Raw genomic sequence first — 16,940 nt, forward strand, 5'->3', positions numbered from 1 at the left:
AAAAGAAGAGAGAGAGAGAGAGAGAAAGAAACCAAGATACTGCCCGGTTTGTGACTTGATTATGATGGCACTTACATCGCCGTTTTGAACCTTGGTCACGTACGTCTTGCGCACTGCCTGGAATGCCTCCTCCGACTGCCCGGTGCGCTTGGCTTTCTTCTCAGCGGGCGTGTCCTCGGCGTCGGAGACTTCAATATTGAGAAGGCCATCGTATTCCGAGTCACTCATTGCGGACCGGGGCGGCAAGGCTGCGTGAATGTCATGGGTGAGGTGCTCTCTTCAGAAACGAATTTTTTTGCAACTCAAAAGCTGGTGCTGGTTGAGGTTGTGATTAGAAGCCCCACTTGCGACTTACACCGAGCAATCATTCGGACATGTATCACGTTGCGCCTATTCTTATCCGATCTGCATCGTTGTTACATTTACATAATATTTTCCCTCAATGGATTTCACAGCCAGTGTCTACCTCGAATCACGCTCGTCGAAGCCTTGCCGAAGCGAGTCCAGCCGGTAACAGCGGTCGCCGTTGCCTGAGTCTTGAGTCGCTGTATGCACCCCACAACGCCTGAGAAGGCCTGTAACGACCTCCGCCACCCAGTGACAGCTCCCCACTAACCTGTTAATTACCAAACCTCGTTTTAGGCCTGGCAGCCACAAGATTCTTACCTTGAGCATCTTCAGCCTTGCGCATAAATTCTGGTTGCGCAACTATCATATGTGGTAGAAACCCGGACCAAATATGCCTCTGTAAGTTCCTTCAGCCGAGAATCCCTTATTCGATAGAGGCATTCCGCTCACCCAAATCTCAAGTCATCTGCTAGGCAAGAAATCATGGAACGTATATAACAAGGACAACATCGAGCGCGTGCGTCGCGACGAGGCCAAAGCCAAAGCGGCCGAGGAGGCCGAGGAGCATCGCATGCAGGAAGTCGATGCGGCACGACGACTAGCCATTCTACGTGGCGAAGTACCGCCCCCGATTGAACAAGATGAAGAAGCTGCCGCGCTCGAGCCAGAGGCGGCGAGCGGGAGCAGGCCGTCGCACAGTCTTGGCACAGGCAGGCGGCCGCGAAAGCGCCACGGCGAAGACGACACCGACTTTGAGCTGCGCATCGCCAAGGAGCGCGAGCTCACTGTGAGCCGGGCCGCCACGGAAGCGAAGCGCACCACGAGCTCAGCGCCCATTGTTGACCGCCGGGGTCACATTGACCTGTTTGGCAGGGACAGCAACAACAAGAACCACGCCCATACCGAGAAGAATGAGGATGCGGAGCGAGAGGCGAGCCGCAAGAGGCGTGAATACGAAGACCAGTATACAATGCGCTTTGCCAACGCCGGCGGCCAGCCAGGGCTCGATGCGCCCTGGTACTCGGCGGGCGGGCGCAAGGAGCAGCAGACAATGGCGGTGATGAAGAATGTCTGGGGCCGCGACGACCCGCAGCGCAAAGAGCGCGACGAGAAGCGCATCGTGGCGAGCGATCCGCTGGCAATGATGAAGCAGGGCGCCGCCAAGGTGCGCGAGCTCAAGCAGGAGCGTAAAAAGTTTCAAGACGAGCGGGAGCGGGAGCTGCGGCAGCTGAAGAGGGAGGATGAGCGGAGAGGGCGCCATGGGGGGCGGGAGCACCGCTCAAGGAGGCATAGGTCGCGGTCCCCAACGTCAGATGAGAGGCGAGGAGGGTCTGGTCATGGTGGGGGGTCTCGTAGAAGAGGAGAGGATGAACGAGAGAGACATCGTCACCGAGATCGCGACCGGAGCAGAGAACGGAGTCGTGATGAAAGACGGCGGCGGCATCGATCACACTCACGAGACCGAGATAGACATGGCCGACAGGATGATGAGACAGGACGTAAATGATACCCCATATGATTATCTATTAAACTATATTATGATCACACATGTTTCAACGCTGTACATTAATTCCAGTCTTATAGCCGCCACCTTATTTCTCCGTCCACGGTAGCTTAATCTCCACGGGCCGCATGTCGTTTGTCGTCATGTCCACCAGCGGCTGCGCCTCCATCCCGCGCAGCGCCTTGCTTATCTCTCCGTACACGGCCTCTGAGACTCCCTCGCGGCGACTCGAGTACACGTCGACGCCCTCCTTTGTAAACAGCGTCGGCGCAAACCACGTCACCGCCCAGCGCTCCCCGGCGGGCGTCTCGCCCCAGCCCAGCACCTCCCAGTGGCTGGACACGAAGAACAGCCAGCCCTTGCCGCGCCAGTCCCAGCCGCAGCCGCCGTCGCCGTCGCCGTCGTTGCGCGTGTCGACGCCAGCGACCGTTTTGAGCACGCCCACCTTGTCAGACGGCTCGTACTCGACCAGGTCGTCGATGCGCGCGCGGCCGTCCGCGGGTCGGGCGGCGGCGAGCGGCGCGTAGGTGATGCGCACGTTGCGCGCGGAGCGCCACATGGAGAGCGTAGAGTGCGTCACGGTCCATGTGCCGGTGAGCCAGTCGATCGACGGCGGTGGCGGCGGTGGTGGTGACGAGGAGGAGGAGGAAGAGGTGGCTGCCGCCTTGGCGCGGGCGTATTTTGAGGGAAGGATGAGGGTGATGGGGCCAATATCCGCCGCCATGGTTGGTGATGTGTGCGAGGGTGTGTGTATGAAGAATTCCCGTTATAAAATGCGGCAGAAACCCAAGATCATGCTGGATACTTTTCGTTTAACATTGAGAAGAGAGAAAATCGAGGGGACAGTTGATGAAACTGCTGAGGCGCGCGCAGAATGGAGCCATGACGTCTCGGAAGCTGTTGGTGCCGAGATGTAACCAGCTTCCAAGCGCGCCAGCAGAATTGTTCAATAGCCCACGCCTTTTGCGTTTGCTGTACAATCCAACAAAGTATGTTATTGAAGCCGCAGAATTTTCACTGTTTTTAGATGGTCTTTTTGAAAAAAACCAGCGCACAAAAGTCATTGGCGCTTCGTCAAGCCCCAGAACGTGTGTCTGTAAATAATTATAGAACTTGCATAAATATCAGTGACCTGGTAAATAATAGATGTGAATTTGATGTGGCAATGTACTCGGAGAACTGCCCCGGCCTAGACAACGAGAAAGAAGAAGCGCAAGAACGAGGGTAGATGGCCATGTTCATATGGCGGAGAAATTGATTAGTTGGAGACGATGTAAGATTCTCTCAGCGTCGTAATTGTCGTGTCCGCCGTGTCAGCAAGCAAGATAACTCGTGGCAGAGAAAGGAACAAAAATGGGCGCTAATAAATGTCCCTCGATTTTGGGCAATTTCCAAGAAATCTATCCAGACCGCTCGGTAGTTTGGCTGGCTAGTGTCGTGTTAGTGCCCGCCTTATCAATAGTAATTATGCTCGGAGTTGGGTCATGGCTGGGGGTTCGGGGAAAGGCTGGAGACGGGTCGGCTTCTTGGCAACTTTAGAGTCAATTGAAATTTCTCTCTAACAAAAAGGGGAAACGAGAAGAGACTAGCCATACGATGTAGGGACATTGTAAATCTTTGAGGGCTGTAGGTCGAAAGGCGTTGGTTTGGTAATTGATGTTGCCCTGTTGCAAAGGCCGATGAGTGCCACAATAGCTTAAGAACAGAAGCCAAATCGGGTTTTCGATCGCTCGACCACGTCTCGAATGCCTTATCGCCGATTCAATTTGTGCCGCTTTAGCCCTCGCGAGTAACTTTGCGTAGGGTTTGCATGCGCAGGGGCATCGGGCATCTTATTGGGTCTTGAAAGCAGCCGTCGGCAACTGCAATGGATACGACGAAGCTCTAGACTGCGAGCAGGTTCCTGACGGTCAGACTAGCGGTGGAGAAGGAAGTGAAGCCAATACAATACTCCGAGGCCTGCCATCTATTGGGTGCTATTTCGGCCCTGCATGGGCTGCGGACATGACAGCTCGTGTGGCGTTCAGGGCCAAGATTACCGCTTTCGTCACTGCCGGATCGAAAAGATGAAAACGCCCAAGTTCAAGCGTTGCATCGCCCCAGTAGGCTATGATTTGCCGGGCCTTTGATGAATGAACCGCAAGGGCATAATTACTTTGAAATTACTCCGCCTGGGCCTTTCACTAATAACCCAGAGTTGCCTCGATGTTTCTCAGAATGCTACTTCTTTGAATATCCTTACTGGTTATTCCACCAATACATTAAACCATGCGACTGCCACCAAGGCTAGGGCTTATCAGCGTCCTCCTCAATGCAGGTGTATTCGCCAACAACATCCTCAATGCTGTACGTACAACAACAGTGGTACATCTTTTTTTTTTCCTGTGCAGATTATCCTGACTCTCGAAATGTAGTGCTCTGCGCTCTCCGACTCGCTCGGGGACCGGGTCGCCTACCCCAACTCGACGACCTACACCACCTGCATGTCGTATTGGTCCGCGCGGCAGAGCACACAACGTCCCGCCTGCCTCGTCACGCCCGCGACCGCCTCCGAGGTCGCCCTCGTCCTGACCACACTAATTAGCGCCTCTGCGCCATTCACCGTCCGCGCCGGCGGCCACACAGCGCACGCCAACGGCTCCAACACCGACTACGGCGTGACGATAGACCTCGCGCTCCTGCGCACGCTCCGTCTCGTCGACGACGACGGGACAATCGTGTCGGTCGGCGCCGGCCTGCGCTGGGGCGACGTCTCAGCGGCGCTGGACCCCCACGGGCTCGCGGTGCTCGGCGGTCGCGTCGCCGACGTTGGCGTGGCCGGCCTGCTCCTCGGCGGCGGCTTCTCGTACTTTTCGGGGCGCCACGGCTGGGCCTGCGACAATGTGCGCGGCTTCGAGGTGGTGCTCGCGTCGGGCGAGATTGTGCACGCGTCGGCCGAGCAGCACCAGGATCTATTCAGGGCCCTCAAGGGCGGCGGCGGCTCCAGCTTTGGCGTGGTGACGAGGTTTGATCTCGCGACGATTCGGCAGGGCGACTTGTGGACGAGGACTGTCGTTTTTGCCGGCGGCCAGGCAAAAGAGGCAATCGCCGAGGCGGCGACGGCGCTCTTCACACGGGGCATCGAGGACGATCCCGACGCCCATGCGTACTTTGTGCGTACGCATCAGCCCAGCTATGGCGGCTTCATCAACCTCGCCAGCTTCTTTCATGCCACGCCGCCGCCGCCAGCTCTCAATGCATCGACATACGCCACACCGCCTGCCTTTCAGCCCTTTGACGCCATTCCCGGTGCCCTCAGCAACATCAGCATGGTCGCCAACCTCACCACCGTGTCCCGGTCCATCTCGACCCCTTATGGGCAGCGCCAGGCCTGGTCCAATATCGCCTTTGCCGCCGGCTCGCCCACCGTCATCACAAAGCTCCTCTCATTATGGGAAGACGCCATCCTGGATCTCGTCCCGCAGGCTGCCGCCCGCGGCGCCACGTACTCGCCCTTTGCCATTTACCAGGCCATTTCCAGCAGCCACCTGCGCGCCTCGCACGAACGCGGCGGCAACTCCATGGGCCTGTCGCCCGACGACGGACCCATGGTCATGATGCACTTCCTCACAGCCTGGGACGACGAGGCACTCGACGAGGCCGTGCTGCAGTCTACGCGGGAGCTGGTGCGCGCTGCGGAGGAGGAGACGCGGCGGCGCGGCGCGAGTCGACGGTTCGTGTACATGAACTATGGTGGTGAATGGCAGCATGTTTTGCAGCGCTACGGGCCCAAGAATTACCTGGAGCTGCTGCAGACGTCGCTGCGGTATGATCCGCAAAGAGACCTGCAACGGCTGTGGAGAGGCTACTTTAAGCTCTACTGAGAAAGAGCTGTGGCCCTTTTCTGCCTTGCTCAAAGTGCACGTCGTGTGGCTTCGGCGTACAGCACTAGCAAGTGTTGCATTATTTGCTCGTTTCCGATTTACCGATAATTGTACATGTACACACCTGTCCAGGCTAGCCCGATGCTGGAGACCCCAGACTGCCCGACCCTATTTTTATATATTGTGTAGCTTCACAGCATTGTAAGGGGAGTTGACATTAGGTTTTGATCGCAGTTATATAATCGCAAGTCGCCCCATGAGTGGCCGAGCCTTTGCGGTTCTGGACACCCCCCGGACCCGAGTGACGTCGAGATTTGCCCCAACTAGGCCGCAGGAGAGAGTCGTACAGCCCGGCCAAAGTTGACAGAAAACGTTTTTACAGTGTAGCTTTTCTCTATTTGTTTTATTGTTTGCATACAAATGGGACGGTTCTCGCCTGTTGAAATAGGCCTGCCGTCTGCCACCACCCACCTAAGCGAGAAGCGAGCCCAGTCAAGAAATCGCCTCATTATGTCGGTTCACTGCGACTACTGGCAGCCGTCGTTGACTTCCATTGCATGATCAGGAAATAACATCTCCCTTCCATTGTATTGCGCCAATTTTTATCCCCCACACCATAGTGTTACAAGATTCGTAAATGCAATGGGCCTTTTCGATCCCCGTCGTCCGGTACCCCATGATTAAATGTTAATCAAACAAATGGCTCGTCACTGGTGTTTAGCCCATGATCATGCCCTTCATGCCGGACAGATCACCCTCCTTGGCAGCGATTTCAAAGTAACCGTAGATGATGCTATACAATGATTAGTAACCGAATTGAGTCTTCAATAGAGAGACCGAGCAACTTACGTGACAGCGAGGAGAGTACCAGTACCAGAGCCGAGGGCGCCCATGAGGTCGGACGCAACAGAGAGGGCACCAATACAGGCACCACCAAAGGCAGCAGCGGTGGGAATAATGCGCTTGAGCTCCTTGTACATGCTCTGGTCACGGTGACCGGCCATGACGAGACCCTGATCCTTGAGCTGCTTGGCGACGTCACGAGGGCTAGAGCCGGAGACCTCGATCCAGGTCTTGGAGAAGAGGGCGCAGGCACCAAGCATGTAGACGATGTAGGTGACGGTGTGAATGGGATCGAGCAGAGCGTCCTTGAAGTTGAGGGGGGGCGACATATAGTAGACGAGACCAGAAACGGCGTGGAGCTGGGCGGAGCCGTCCTTGGCCTCCCAGATACCGAAAAGGCGGACGAGAAGGTTGTCAGAGAAGCGAGAGTAGAGCATCTGGCTGATGAGGAAGACGTTGGAAGACAGAGCAGACTGCAGCATGATGGGCATGTTGGAAGTGTAGAAGAGACGGACAGGGTAGGAGCCGCGAGCACCACGCTGGCGGGAAGACTTGACGGGAATCTCGACACGGAAACCCTGGAGGTAGATGACAGCGACGAAGACGAGAATCGTGGCGAACAAGTTCATGATGTTGGGGAGGTTCTGGCGGTAGAAGGCCTCCTGGAGAGCACGCTGCTTGTTGGGCCAGGTCATGAGTAGGTGGAAGAGAGCGATGACGGCACCCTCGAACTCGGGGCCACGACCAGTGTTGATGGTGGTAGGAGAAAAGGCCTTCCACATGATGGATTCGCAAATGTTGGTGGCAATGAAGAGAGAAATACCGCTGCCGAGACCGTATCCCTTCTGGAGAAGCTCGTCGAGGAGAATGACGATCATGCCGGCGACAATAAGCTGGAGAATCAGGAGGAAGACGATACCAGCACCAAGGTCACCAGGAGGTCCGTAAAGGCCAGAGAAGACGTAGACGGTGGCGGTACCGGCGGAGAGGATGAAAGCCAGGAGCTTCTGGGCAGTCTGGTAGAGTTCGCGGTCGGACTTGAGGTCGAGGTTGACGTCGATCATGTGGGTGCCGGCGAGAAGCTGGAAGACCATACCAGAGGAGATGATGGGGGTAATACCCAGTTCCATCAGAGTTCCTCTGTTACTGGCCATGACCATACGTAGCCAGTAGAGAGGGTCCGAGTTGTCGGAAGAGACAATGCCGTAAAGGGGCATTTGGCTCATGACCAGGAAGATGAGGAGAGTCAGGGCAGTCCACATAATCTTCTGGTTGAAGGGGATCTTGGTCTCGGGCTGCTGAACCTCGGGGAGGAACGGCACGAACGGCTTGACCAAGTCAAGAAAACGGACTAAAAGTAAGAGCGCATGTTAGCAGAAGCTGGAGAAGAGCCAATTGATGCGCAATGGCGTCGGGCGATGCGGTTCGGCCGCTTGCAGACGACGGCGAGCAGTCGCGCGACAAAAGAGCGACATGGCGAGAACAGACGAGGGGCGGAAAGTAAAAGGCTGTCAACGTACGAGAACTCATGGTGGCGGCAGTGAAAGGAAAACAATAAACAAGAGACTCAATTCATCCAAAGGAAAGAAATGAAGGAAAAGAAGGAGCTGCGATGAGCTCAAAAAAAGGGTGGTGGTGGCAGGATAGGGAGGAGGCGGTCCTTGGGTCGGGGGCCAGCAATCTGGCTTCAAGCTCCAAAATGCAGATGTGTCCAGAAAAGAACGGGGGTGATGCACGTGACCCTTTAGGTTGGAGTGATGGAAGTTTGTGGACGCACCAAAGAGCAGCTTGGGCCCCTGCGTCTGGCACTATTACAGGGCATCAGACGGCTGTTATAGCGTTAATAGCCCAGTAATCCACCACTCACAAGCCATCTTCAATACTTTCAGACCATCAGCCTAACAGCCCAACTCGTCTTCCTTGTCTGGCCTGAGTCAAGCTCCTGTCTTTGAAGAAGCTTCTGCTAGCTGACAGCCCTGTGGGGAAGTTGAATGCTTTGATGATATCACAAAAGCGCTGCCCGTTGCGCCACTAACATACCAAACAGCACAAACCGGCGAATGCTCAATCGGACAAGGCTTCTCCTCCGTCGCCATGTCTCTACAATGACAATGGCAAATTCCACGGTCCCAAAGGAGCCGCTCATTGTGATATTGGGGTCGACAGGAACGGGAAAATCCGAGGTATGCTACGTCGGTACCAACTGAGTGCGCCAGATTCAGTGCTCACCAAAACTTTATTTAGTTGGCAGTAGAAATCGCAACTCGATTTCGTGGAGAAGTCATCAATGCAGATGCAATGCAGCTCTACCGTGGCCTGCCCATCATTACCAATAAAATCACAGCTGCAGAGCAGCGCGGCATTTCGCACCACCTGCTGGACCGCATCCCTCTCAGTGACGTGCCCTGGGACGTTACAGAATTCAAAAAGCACGCGCTGGAGACTATTCGTGAGATTCGCAGCAGAGGCAATCTGCCCATTCTTGTGGGCGGCACTCATTACTACGTCGAGCCGCTGCTCTTCACAGACGCCATTCTCGACGATGTCCAGCAAGACGAGACCAAGTCGTTTCCCATCCTCGAGGCCTCGACAGAGGACATGCTCGCTGAGCTTCGTCGCGTCGACCCCGAAATGGCGGAAAGATGGCATCCAAACGACCGTCGCAAAATTCAGCGATCTCTGGAAATCTATCTCCATACAGGCAAAAGAGCGTCAGCCCTGTATGCAGAGCAGGAGCAACGCAAAGCCACCGCCGCAGCTGCCGAAGCAGAGTCTTCGCCTTGGGAGAATCTTCTGCTCTGGGTATACTGCGAGCGCGATGTTCTGTGCGATCGCCTAGACAAGCGGGTAAACCAAATGTTCACCCGGGGCTTGACAGAAGAAGTCCAACAATTGCACCAGTTCAAATCAGAATGTGACAAAAACGGCACCGTGCTGGATGCGACAAAGGGAATCTGGCAGTCCATCGGCTACAAGCAGCTCGAGCCCTACATTGCCGCTACGTCCAACGGCGCGCCCGCCGAGCAGGTGGCCAAGCTGAGGGACGCGGGCTTGGAAGACATGAAGACGGCCACCCGACGCTACGCCAACTACCAGACCAAATGGATCCGTAGCAAGCAGATCCCGAGACTGACGCAGCGCGGGGCGTCCGCGCTTGACAGCCTCTATGTGCTGGACAGCACCGACGCGACGCGGTACCAGGAGACGGTGGTCTCGCCCGCCGCGACGCTTGTCGACCAATTTCTGCGCGGCGCACTCAGGCAATCTCCGCACGCCCTGTCCGATGTGGCGCGGCGCGTGCTCGAGACGGCGACGGAGCCCCGCGCGAAGCCGACGCCGCTGCAGCAGACGTGCGAGATGTGCGGGACGACGCTGGTGACGAGGGAGGCATGGGACAGGCACGTCAAGAGCTACAGTCATCGACGGGTTGTGCAGAGGAGGAGAAAGCTGGCGCTTGTGCCGGTGAAAACGGCGGAGCAGGCTGATGCGGAAAGCGAGGGGGATTCAGATACTGGGATATCGGCATTGTTGGGCCCATAACAGCAAAAACGCTTGTTCAGTAACACAACGTAGGACACAGCACAAAAATGGAGAAATGAGGCACAAACCCTTCGGAAAGCTTGTCACACAGAATCAAAATGTGGTGCAGGTCTGTATGGTTACGGTATGCGCCTGGTCAGCCCTACACCGTGGGGGCGAGTCGACGTGCCGACTAAAGATCATGTCGAATCATTCAACAGCCCGTAAATAAAGGCTGAATAGCGGTGCAGCAGTCCGGCATGTACACTTTTCAGGCTGGGATAAGCTGCTTTGGCTCTGAGAAGACACATATGTCCTGGTCAAACTACTGCATGGCCCTCTATGACGGGGCGTGAGGTTGTGTTGTATCATGAACCGTGGGATCGGCGGATTGACTCATACCGGTTGAGTCACCAGGACCCTTACCAGTCGCCTCGTTGGCCGCGTTTCTCCGGCCTACAACGACAGTTAGAAGACGGGGCAAAGAAGATCTTGCCTGGCCTGTACCTCTTGTTCTATAACAAGAGGTATGAATCGGGTATGCGGCTAGACTACGTCTGTAAAGGGTATAAACGGTTTTTCATGTTGTAGACTAAAAAATGGTGATAGTGCCCCCAAAACTTCTTGCCATAGCGCTCTACTACGCCAAGAAATTTCTGAAAGTTGAAAAGCTCTTGGTTATGTCCCTCCGGAGTACCAATTAGCTCCTTATCTACTCACCACTGGGTAAGGCTGCCGCCCAAGTCTAGAAGCTAAAGGTTCTGCTTCTCATCGACAATGACGTTGACTGGCTTGCAATCGCCCCAAAAGAGGCCAATGTCATGCAGATCCGTCATCGCTTCCTCGATCTGGTCTGCCCACTTCTGTCTGGTATCGAGGTCAATATTGCCCATGTAGATGCTGTCTAGAGTCGCGCCTAGGTGGGACGACTCGACCCATTCGCGCAGAAAGCCAATGATAATCCCCGTTTCGGCGTGTGTCACGTAGCCTAGGAGACGCGGTGTAGCAATTTTGATTTTCATGCGCTCCTCGGCGTCGTGAATTGCGACCAAGCCGCCATCTTCCTCTTGAGTTTGTCACTTTCGAGGCCCATCTGTGGCGTCCTGGACATCATAATTTCAACCTTGCCGAGGGCGCGAACCTTGCACACAGGACTACTACCGCTTTTCATCTCGCGGAAGACCTGTAATCCGGCTGCCTAGTATAATGGGAACCGAGGGTCTGGCTTGAAGGCATGGTCGACACAGGCTTGTCTCTCGGTCTTTGGGGCACAGGCAGCCTGGTCAGGGCCAATTTCAAAGACTTGGGGCTTTCCATCAATTGTTTGAAGACGAAAGTGGACAATCTGGTACCAGACTAGGTCCGGAGGCGCCTTCTTCTAAAACAGGGGCCAGGCGAGACGGAGAATGACCTTTTCCACCTTTTCCCGCAAAAGTTGATGCTTTTCCCAGCCATCTGCATAGTTGTCATCGTCGGATGTTTCATTCAACTCTTGCTCACTAGCTACTTCGGCTTCGCGCAGAAGATGAATGAGTCTTGTTTGAGCCTCGGACGCAGGGGCAGCAATTAGCGAAACAAGCAGGTCCTTGTAACGGTATATGAACGTGGCGAGTGCATGTTCCTTGTGAGCAGGAACATTGATGTAGAGACTAAAGGGGCTTCTAGCTTCATTTCGCGGATTGGCTCACCGCGTTGCATCACTCGGGGTGGCTTATTGGAAATTTTGGTGATCGGTGGTCGGCCATTGTCGCGTCCGGCTTCCGTGGACGTTACGCGTATTAGCGGCCACTCAGGCAAGGGTCCACCAGCAGCCTCCCCTGCCCAGCAGCGTGAAGGCCCGGAGGGCTGAAGCGAGTAATTCTCTTGTCGAGAAGATTCGCAAATGAAAGTTGGTCAGTTGACCGTGATCGATTTTCGTCTTATTTCGTCTTATTAGTGCGAAGCTTTCATATCAGCGGGCGAATCCGGCGAGTCATGACCAAGCTGGATGTTTTTGGACCTTGCTCCGAAGCTGTACATGCAGCTCGTTGGCGGATGGCCAACGTTGGCAGTTGCGATGTTTGTTCGGTCAGTGGTGTGGGGGGTGTCTGGCTACGATACATATCTGATGCCACCGATAGGCTAGGTTTATCTGCGTCTGGCAGTCATCCGGCCAAAGGCAATTCATCTTTGTTAGATTGCAGGGTCCCAGCGGCAGGCTCAGCCACGGTAGAAATGACGACGACAAAAGACAGTTGTTGCCCGGGATCCGATGATGAGGCTGAGGCTGGTAACTAGCTGCAGGAATGGACTCCGCGATTGTGTCGTTTGCTGGCAAGGTGCTAGCCATGGGCAGGGCAGATCAAGCCACGGGGACGCAGACAATTGGACCGGTGCAGAGCGGGCGATGCAGGGAAAAATATGGATGAATGGAATCCGGATACGAATGTGGATGTGAACATGTGCGGAAATGGAGTTGATGCTAGTTACTTTACTCTACATCGTTCTATGCGCTTCGGTAGTTTGCGTGGCATTAGCGACGTCTGTTCATAAGGAAGTACCCAGAGGCGTTTCCAGAGGTTCCAAGTCACCAGTCAGCAAGCAGCCTTCTGGAACAGTATTTTAGTGGCTCCGCTAGGTACCACCGCAAGTCCGCTATCCCGCCTGAGGATCAACCGGCGCCCGCTGTAGCATTTTTCAGACCTCAAAACGCTGCACGCAATATTTAAGCTTTTTATTAATTACCTGGGTACCTACCTGTATGCACTTTGTCAGCCTGGCCGTCCCCGTCACTCACCCACGGCTGGCCTGCATGGAAGAATCAAGTTCGACTCTGTTCTTTTCGTGGCCAGTGATTCATTTATCGCTTTGGCTCCTCTTTGAAAATTCTCTCAGCCTGGTCAGAGATCCTTTCTCCTGCCCTGTCCGACGTTGTCGACCCTAGGTACTTTCATCACACATACATATCCACCCTCCCTTCCAGCTCACCTGCAAGTTATTATCCAATTCGCGTCCTGTCGTCAGACTTGTACAATATATCCTAGTCAATCTCTCGAAGCCGATGCTCCATCCAAACACCGAAGCAGGCTGCCGCGATAATTATTAAAGCTTTCTTCCTTTGTTCCGCCATTCAGCTACACTAGCGGCATCACTCGGCACCGACACACGCCCACCCGCTCCGACAGCGAAACCCCGCCAAGGCACCACTTCTGCTCATACATCATACAATCACATATTTCCAAGCCCGCAGCATCGCCGTACCATTTCTTGCTGCCTGCAAGGCTTCAACATTATTCCTCGCCCTCTGCCCCGCCCTCTTTGCCCATTAATCTCCGCGATACCTGTTCCTGCCCGATCTGGTGGGAATGCGGCCTCTCTAGGCACCTGCGTTTCCTGAGACTACCCACCTAGGTACCCTCACCAGATCTTTGTTTCGCGCAGCCCGTCTACCAAGCACCCCTCCATTGCGCGCGTTGGTTTTTTAAGACGACTGCCTGGTCGCCTCGCTGGCTTTGTTTTTGCCTCGAAGTTGCCTGAGGCTGTTTGACTGTTTTCTTCCTTCATCGCCGTCATGTCCGCCGTCCCGCCGCCGCCGCCGCCGCCGCCGCCAAACACTCACAGGAGCCCCCGAGTGCTCGCTTGCGTCCTCTGCCAGCACCGCAAGATCAAGTGCGATCGCAGCACCCCGTGCTCCAATTGTCTCAAGGTCAGAATCGCCTATGCATCCACATCCACTCAGTCATTGCGCTCATGAGCTAACACTTGTTATGCAGGCTGGCGTCACATGCACACCCAGCACACCCGCCCCGGCGCGCAAGCGTCGCCGCCCGAATCAAGACCTCCAAGAGCGTCTGGCTCGATGCGAGGAGCTTCTCAAGCAGTATGCTACCGCTGGCTCTCCTCCTAGCACCGCCTCCAATCCTCCTCCCCTTCCCGCGCCTTCTACCACGACTCCAAGCAGCAGCAGGAAAGAGGCGGTAGACACTCCCAGCAGCGCCACCACAGAATCGCAAGCTCTCCCACAACCTCGGTACAAAATCATCCAAGAAGATGGAGTCTCAAGATTCATGGATAGCCGGATCTGGGGCACCGTCATTGAAGAGGTAAGCTCGTAGTCTTTGCTGCAGCGTAGCCGTCTGCTAACACTTCCCAGCTTCAGGCCATGCGCAGCCTCGTTGAGGCCGAGGATCCGGAAGATGCCAGCATTCTAAGCCCCGAAGAGCTCACCCCCGATAACAACACCGACTTGATCCTCTCCGTCGATTATACACAAACCAACGCTGAGGACCTACTCCCAGACCCCATCCACGTCTTCCGGCTCTGGCAGATATATCTCGACAGAGTCAACCCTTTAAATAAAGTCATCCACGTGCCCACGGTTCAACCATACATTGTGGAAATTACCACCAATTTGTGCAATGTACCCTTGGATTTCCAGGCTTTGCTCTTCAGCATCTTGTCATTGGCTACGCTCTCGCTTGAGGAGAACGAGGTCATCCAGATGCTCGGCATGAGCAGAGAAAAAGCCCTGCACAATTTCAACGCCGGCGCCAAGGCCGCCCTTATCCGCTTCAACTATCTGAAAAATTATAACATGATATCCCTGCAGGCCCTCATAATCTACCTTTTCTCCCTCGAAAGTCGCATAGACACCCACTCGGCCTGGGTCATGAGTGCGACGGCAGTACGTATCGCTCAAAAGATGGGCTACCACCACGACGGTGAGAAGCTCGGCATGACGCCCTACGAAACCGAAATGCGACGCAGAATCTGGTGGCAGTTATACATGCACGATTTCAAGCTCGGCATGTTCTCCGGCCTCAGCCAGCATACTAGCTTCAATCAAAAATGGGACACTAAAATCCCTAGCAACCTCAACGATGCCGACTTGTTTCCCGGCTCCGCCGAACCCGTTCGCCCCAGAGAGGGACCTACCGAGATGATTTTCGTCATGATTATGTGCCAGGTGTTCGATTTCAAGCGAATGAGCGCCACCGCAGACGAAGAGGCAGAGCTTGAGGCTGCCATTCTTGGCCAGAGCGACGAGAGCGAGTACAATCACGCTAGACATCAAGCCATGTTCAACAAATATCGTGCTCAATCACGTATCGTCGAGGACAAGCTCATTGAGACGGAAGAAAAGCACTGCGACCCTTCAGCTGGCAAAATACACATTGCCGCCAAAGCGTTTCGGCCTCTCATGTTCAAAAATATGGAAGAGATGCTGATTCCCATGCGCGACCAGCCCGAATGGGGAACTGAAATTTTCGGTCCCAAGGACAACTTGTTCAAAATCATGGTACTTGGCTCTGAGCATCGGCTCACCCTGTACGAGGGCATGAAAGAGGCCGGCTTCATGTGGTTCATGAGAATCACCTTTTCCATTGACTTCTTCTCTTTTCTGACGTCACAGCTCTGCACGCACACACGTGGCACTTTGGCCGATCGAGGCTGGGCGACCGTCGAAAGCACCTATGGGTACCATGAGGAGCTGTTTGATTTGTCGCAAAAGACGCGCATCGCGCAGGCTCAGCTTGCTCTCAAGGCCTGGAAGGCCCGCGAAGCCTCATTTCTGCAGGCCGGCTGGCCGCTCGAGACGCCGCGCTTCATCCAGCGTATTCGAGAGCTGCTCCCCTCCAGCGACTGCCGGTCAACGAGCACGCCGTCGACGATTGCGACGCCCGCCATGCCCATGATGGGTCTGCAGATGAGCCAACAGCCCCTACAGCCGCAGCCTGATCCGTTTTCGGGCAGCTTCCTCGATATGCCAGCTATGAACTGGGACATGTTTGGCGACATGATGCCTGCCACCTCGGATCAGATTCCAGCTGCCCTCTACGGCAACTATGGTCTCGGAAACTTGAATCTGAATAACATTGACAGCATGCGGCGCATGTAGTTAGGGCGTAGCCGTGCTTTTGGAGGACTTTTGGAAAAGTTCAGCGGGATATATGGTTATATATACACACAAATGTATGGGGCATTTCTCCCGGCGAGGAGAAAATTCGGCGCTGGGGCAAACATTCTCTCCATATAACGTCCGAATGAGGACAAGCAGGAGCCGGGGACTTGTAGCGAGAAACGACTAGGTGCGGGGGCATCCTCACTGTTTGATTCCTACCTGGCGTTTCATTGGAGTTGTCGAGGCATTCTCCTCCACCTATGTATCATAATACACCACCCACTTCATGATTATTTTGTGAACGGCACACGTATGCGAAATGGCCTCCTGAGATATTGCGTGATTTTCCTTTGCCAGTGCTGTGTTGATAGCATGTCAAGATATGCAGCACAGTGCTTGCATGTGGCAGCAACAGGAGCACAAGTTTTGCAATGACGATCTTGGAGGGGCTGACGTCGATCACCCCGCCACGACGCAGATGGGCCTCGCCCCAGATTCCCGATCCGTCCTTGCCTAGGTGTTGCTAGTGTAACTAGTTAGCAATGTCTCGGCTTTTGACTATTACCAAGGTTCCACGTTGGTAGCAGTCACCGAACCCTGCATTTCATGTGTTGCCAAGGGGCAACAGTGATGCGGAGGAACTAACTAGTCAGTATCAGGAAGTCGACTGCTCCAAGACGGAGTCTGAATCTAGAGGTGGACTGTGCCGACCGGGTGGGCTATGCAGAGAGGACCGGTACAAGAGGAGGCCAGACTTGGTCCTTATAAAACGGGAACGTTGTGTGATGGTAGAATGACGTTGGCTCGTCTAAGACGACAAACATTGAGCCCCCAGTGTGAAAGATTCTCGAAAGATTGCAAGCGGCTTTTACGGCTCGCAACCAGCAGAGAAAGTCTCAGGAGTGAGACAAACACACAAAAGGCACATTCAAAGAAGAATTGGGTACACGGTTATATGTTGAGGCGATCGTCCTGCCGCGGC

At 54.9% G+C, this 16,940-nt stretch overlaps 8 protein-coding genes across 8 annotated transcripts in view; 4 read left to right on the plus strand and 4 right to left on the minus strand.

The window, feature by feature from the left end:
- BBA_03300 (uncharacterized protein) overlaps nucleotides 1–228 on the minus strand; it is a gene marked incomplete at both ends in the record, with an annotated part of 675 nt that extends 447 nt beyond the window's left edge. Inside the window, one exon of the mRNA XM_008598397.1 lies at nucleotides 76–228. Within this exon, the coding sequence (XP_008596619.1) occupies nucleotides 76–228 (153 nt within the window). The remainder of the gene's footprint in view (nucleotides 1–75) is intronic.
- A 487-nt stretch (nucleotides 229–715) lies between these two features.
- Nucleotides 716–1,641, plus strand: BBA_03301 (homocitrate synthase; the record flags this gene model as incomplete). The annotated part of the gene is made up of 3 exons (XM_008598398.1): nucleotides 716–720; nucleotides 811–1,535; nucleotides 1,595–1,641. The coding sequence occupies 3 exons, from the start codon at nucleotides 716–718 to the stop codon at nucleotides 1,639–1,641; spliced, it is 777 nt and encodes a 258-aa protein (XP_008596620.1).
- A 299-nt stretch (nucleotides 1,642–1,940) lies between these two features.
- On the minus strand, nucleotides 1,941–2,576 carry BBA_03302 (histidinolphosphatase-like protein; the record flags this gene model as incomplete). Its single annotated transcript, XM_008598399.1, has 1 exon — nucleotides 1,941–2,576. One exon carries the CDS (start codon nucleotides 2,574–2,576, stop codon nucleotides 1,941–1,943), a length of 636 nt encoding a protein of 211 aa, XP_008596621.1.
- A 1,544-nt stretch (nucleotides 2,577–4,120) lies between these two features.
- On the plus strand, nucleotides 4,121–5,715 carry BBA_03303 (FAD binding domain-containing protein; the record flags this gene model as incomplete). Its single annotated transcript, XM_008598400.1, has 2 exons — nucleotides 4,121–4,198; nucleotides 4,267–5,715. 2 exons carry the CDS (start codon nucleotides 4,121–4,123, stop codon nucleotides 5,713–5,715), a joined length of 1,527 nt encoding a protein of 508 aa, XP_008596622.1.
- Nucleotides 5,716–6,432: 717 nt separating this feature from the next.
- On the minus strand, nucleotides 6,433–8,088 carry BBA_03304 (preprotein translocase; the record flags this gene model as incomplete). Its single annotated transcript, XM_008598401.1, has 3 exons — nucleotides 6,433–6,508; nucleotides 6,565–7,909; nucleotides 8,079–8,088. The coding sequence occupies 3 exons, from the start codon at nucleotides 8,086–8,088 to the stop codon at nucleotides 6,433–6,435; spliced, it is 1,431 nt and encodes a 476-aa protein (XP_008596623.1).
- A 575-nt stretch (nucleotides 8,089–8,663) lies between these two features.
- Nucleotides 8,664–10,098, plus strand: BBA_03305 (tRNA isopentenyltransferase; the record flags this gene model as incomplete). The annotated part of the gene is made up of 2 exons (XM_008598402.1): nucleotides 8,664–8,741; nucleotides 8,803–10,098. 2 exons carry the CDS (start codon nucleotides 8,664–8,666, stop codon nucleotides 10,096–10,098), a joined length of 1,374 nt encoding a protein of 457 aa, XP_008596624.1.
- A 731-nt stretch (nucleotides 10,099–10,829) lies between these two features.
- On the minus strand, nucleotides 10,830–11,248 carry BBA_03306 (protein kinase subdomain-containing protein; the record flags this gene model as incomplete). The annotated part of the gene is made up of 2 exons (XM_008598403.1): nucleotides 10,830–11,065; nucleotides 11,158–11,248. The coding sequence occupies 2 exons, from the start codon at nucleotides 11,246–11,248 to the stop codon at nucleotides 10,830–10,832; spliced, it is 327 nt and encodes a 108-aa protein (XP_008596625.1).
- A 2,379-nt stretch (nucleotides 11,249–13,627) lies between these two features.
- Nucleotides 13,628–15,955, plus strand: BBA_03307 (fungal specific transcription factor; the record flags this gene model as incomplete). The annotated part of the gene is made up of 3 exons (XM_008598404.1): nucleotides 13,628–13,762; nucleotides 13,830–14,159; nucleotides 14,210–15,955. The coding sequence occupies 3 exons, from the start codon at nucleotides 13,628–13,630 to the stop codon at nucleotides 15,953–15,955; spliced, it is 2,211 nt and encodes a 736-aa protein (XP_008596626.1).
- Between the last annotated feature and the right edge of the window lie 985 nt (nucleotides 15,956–16,940).

The sequence above is a fragment of the Beauveria bassiana genome (assembly GCF_000280675.1).
Source record: "Beauveria bassiana ARSEF 2860 unplaced genomic scaffold BBA_S00007, whole genome shotgun sequence".
Taxonomy (NCBI): domain Eukaryota; kingdom Fungi; phylum Ascomycota; class Sordariomycetes; order Hypocreales; family Cordycipitaceae; genus Beauveria; species Beauveria bassiana.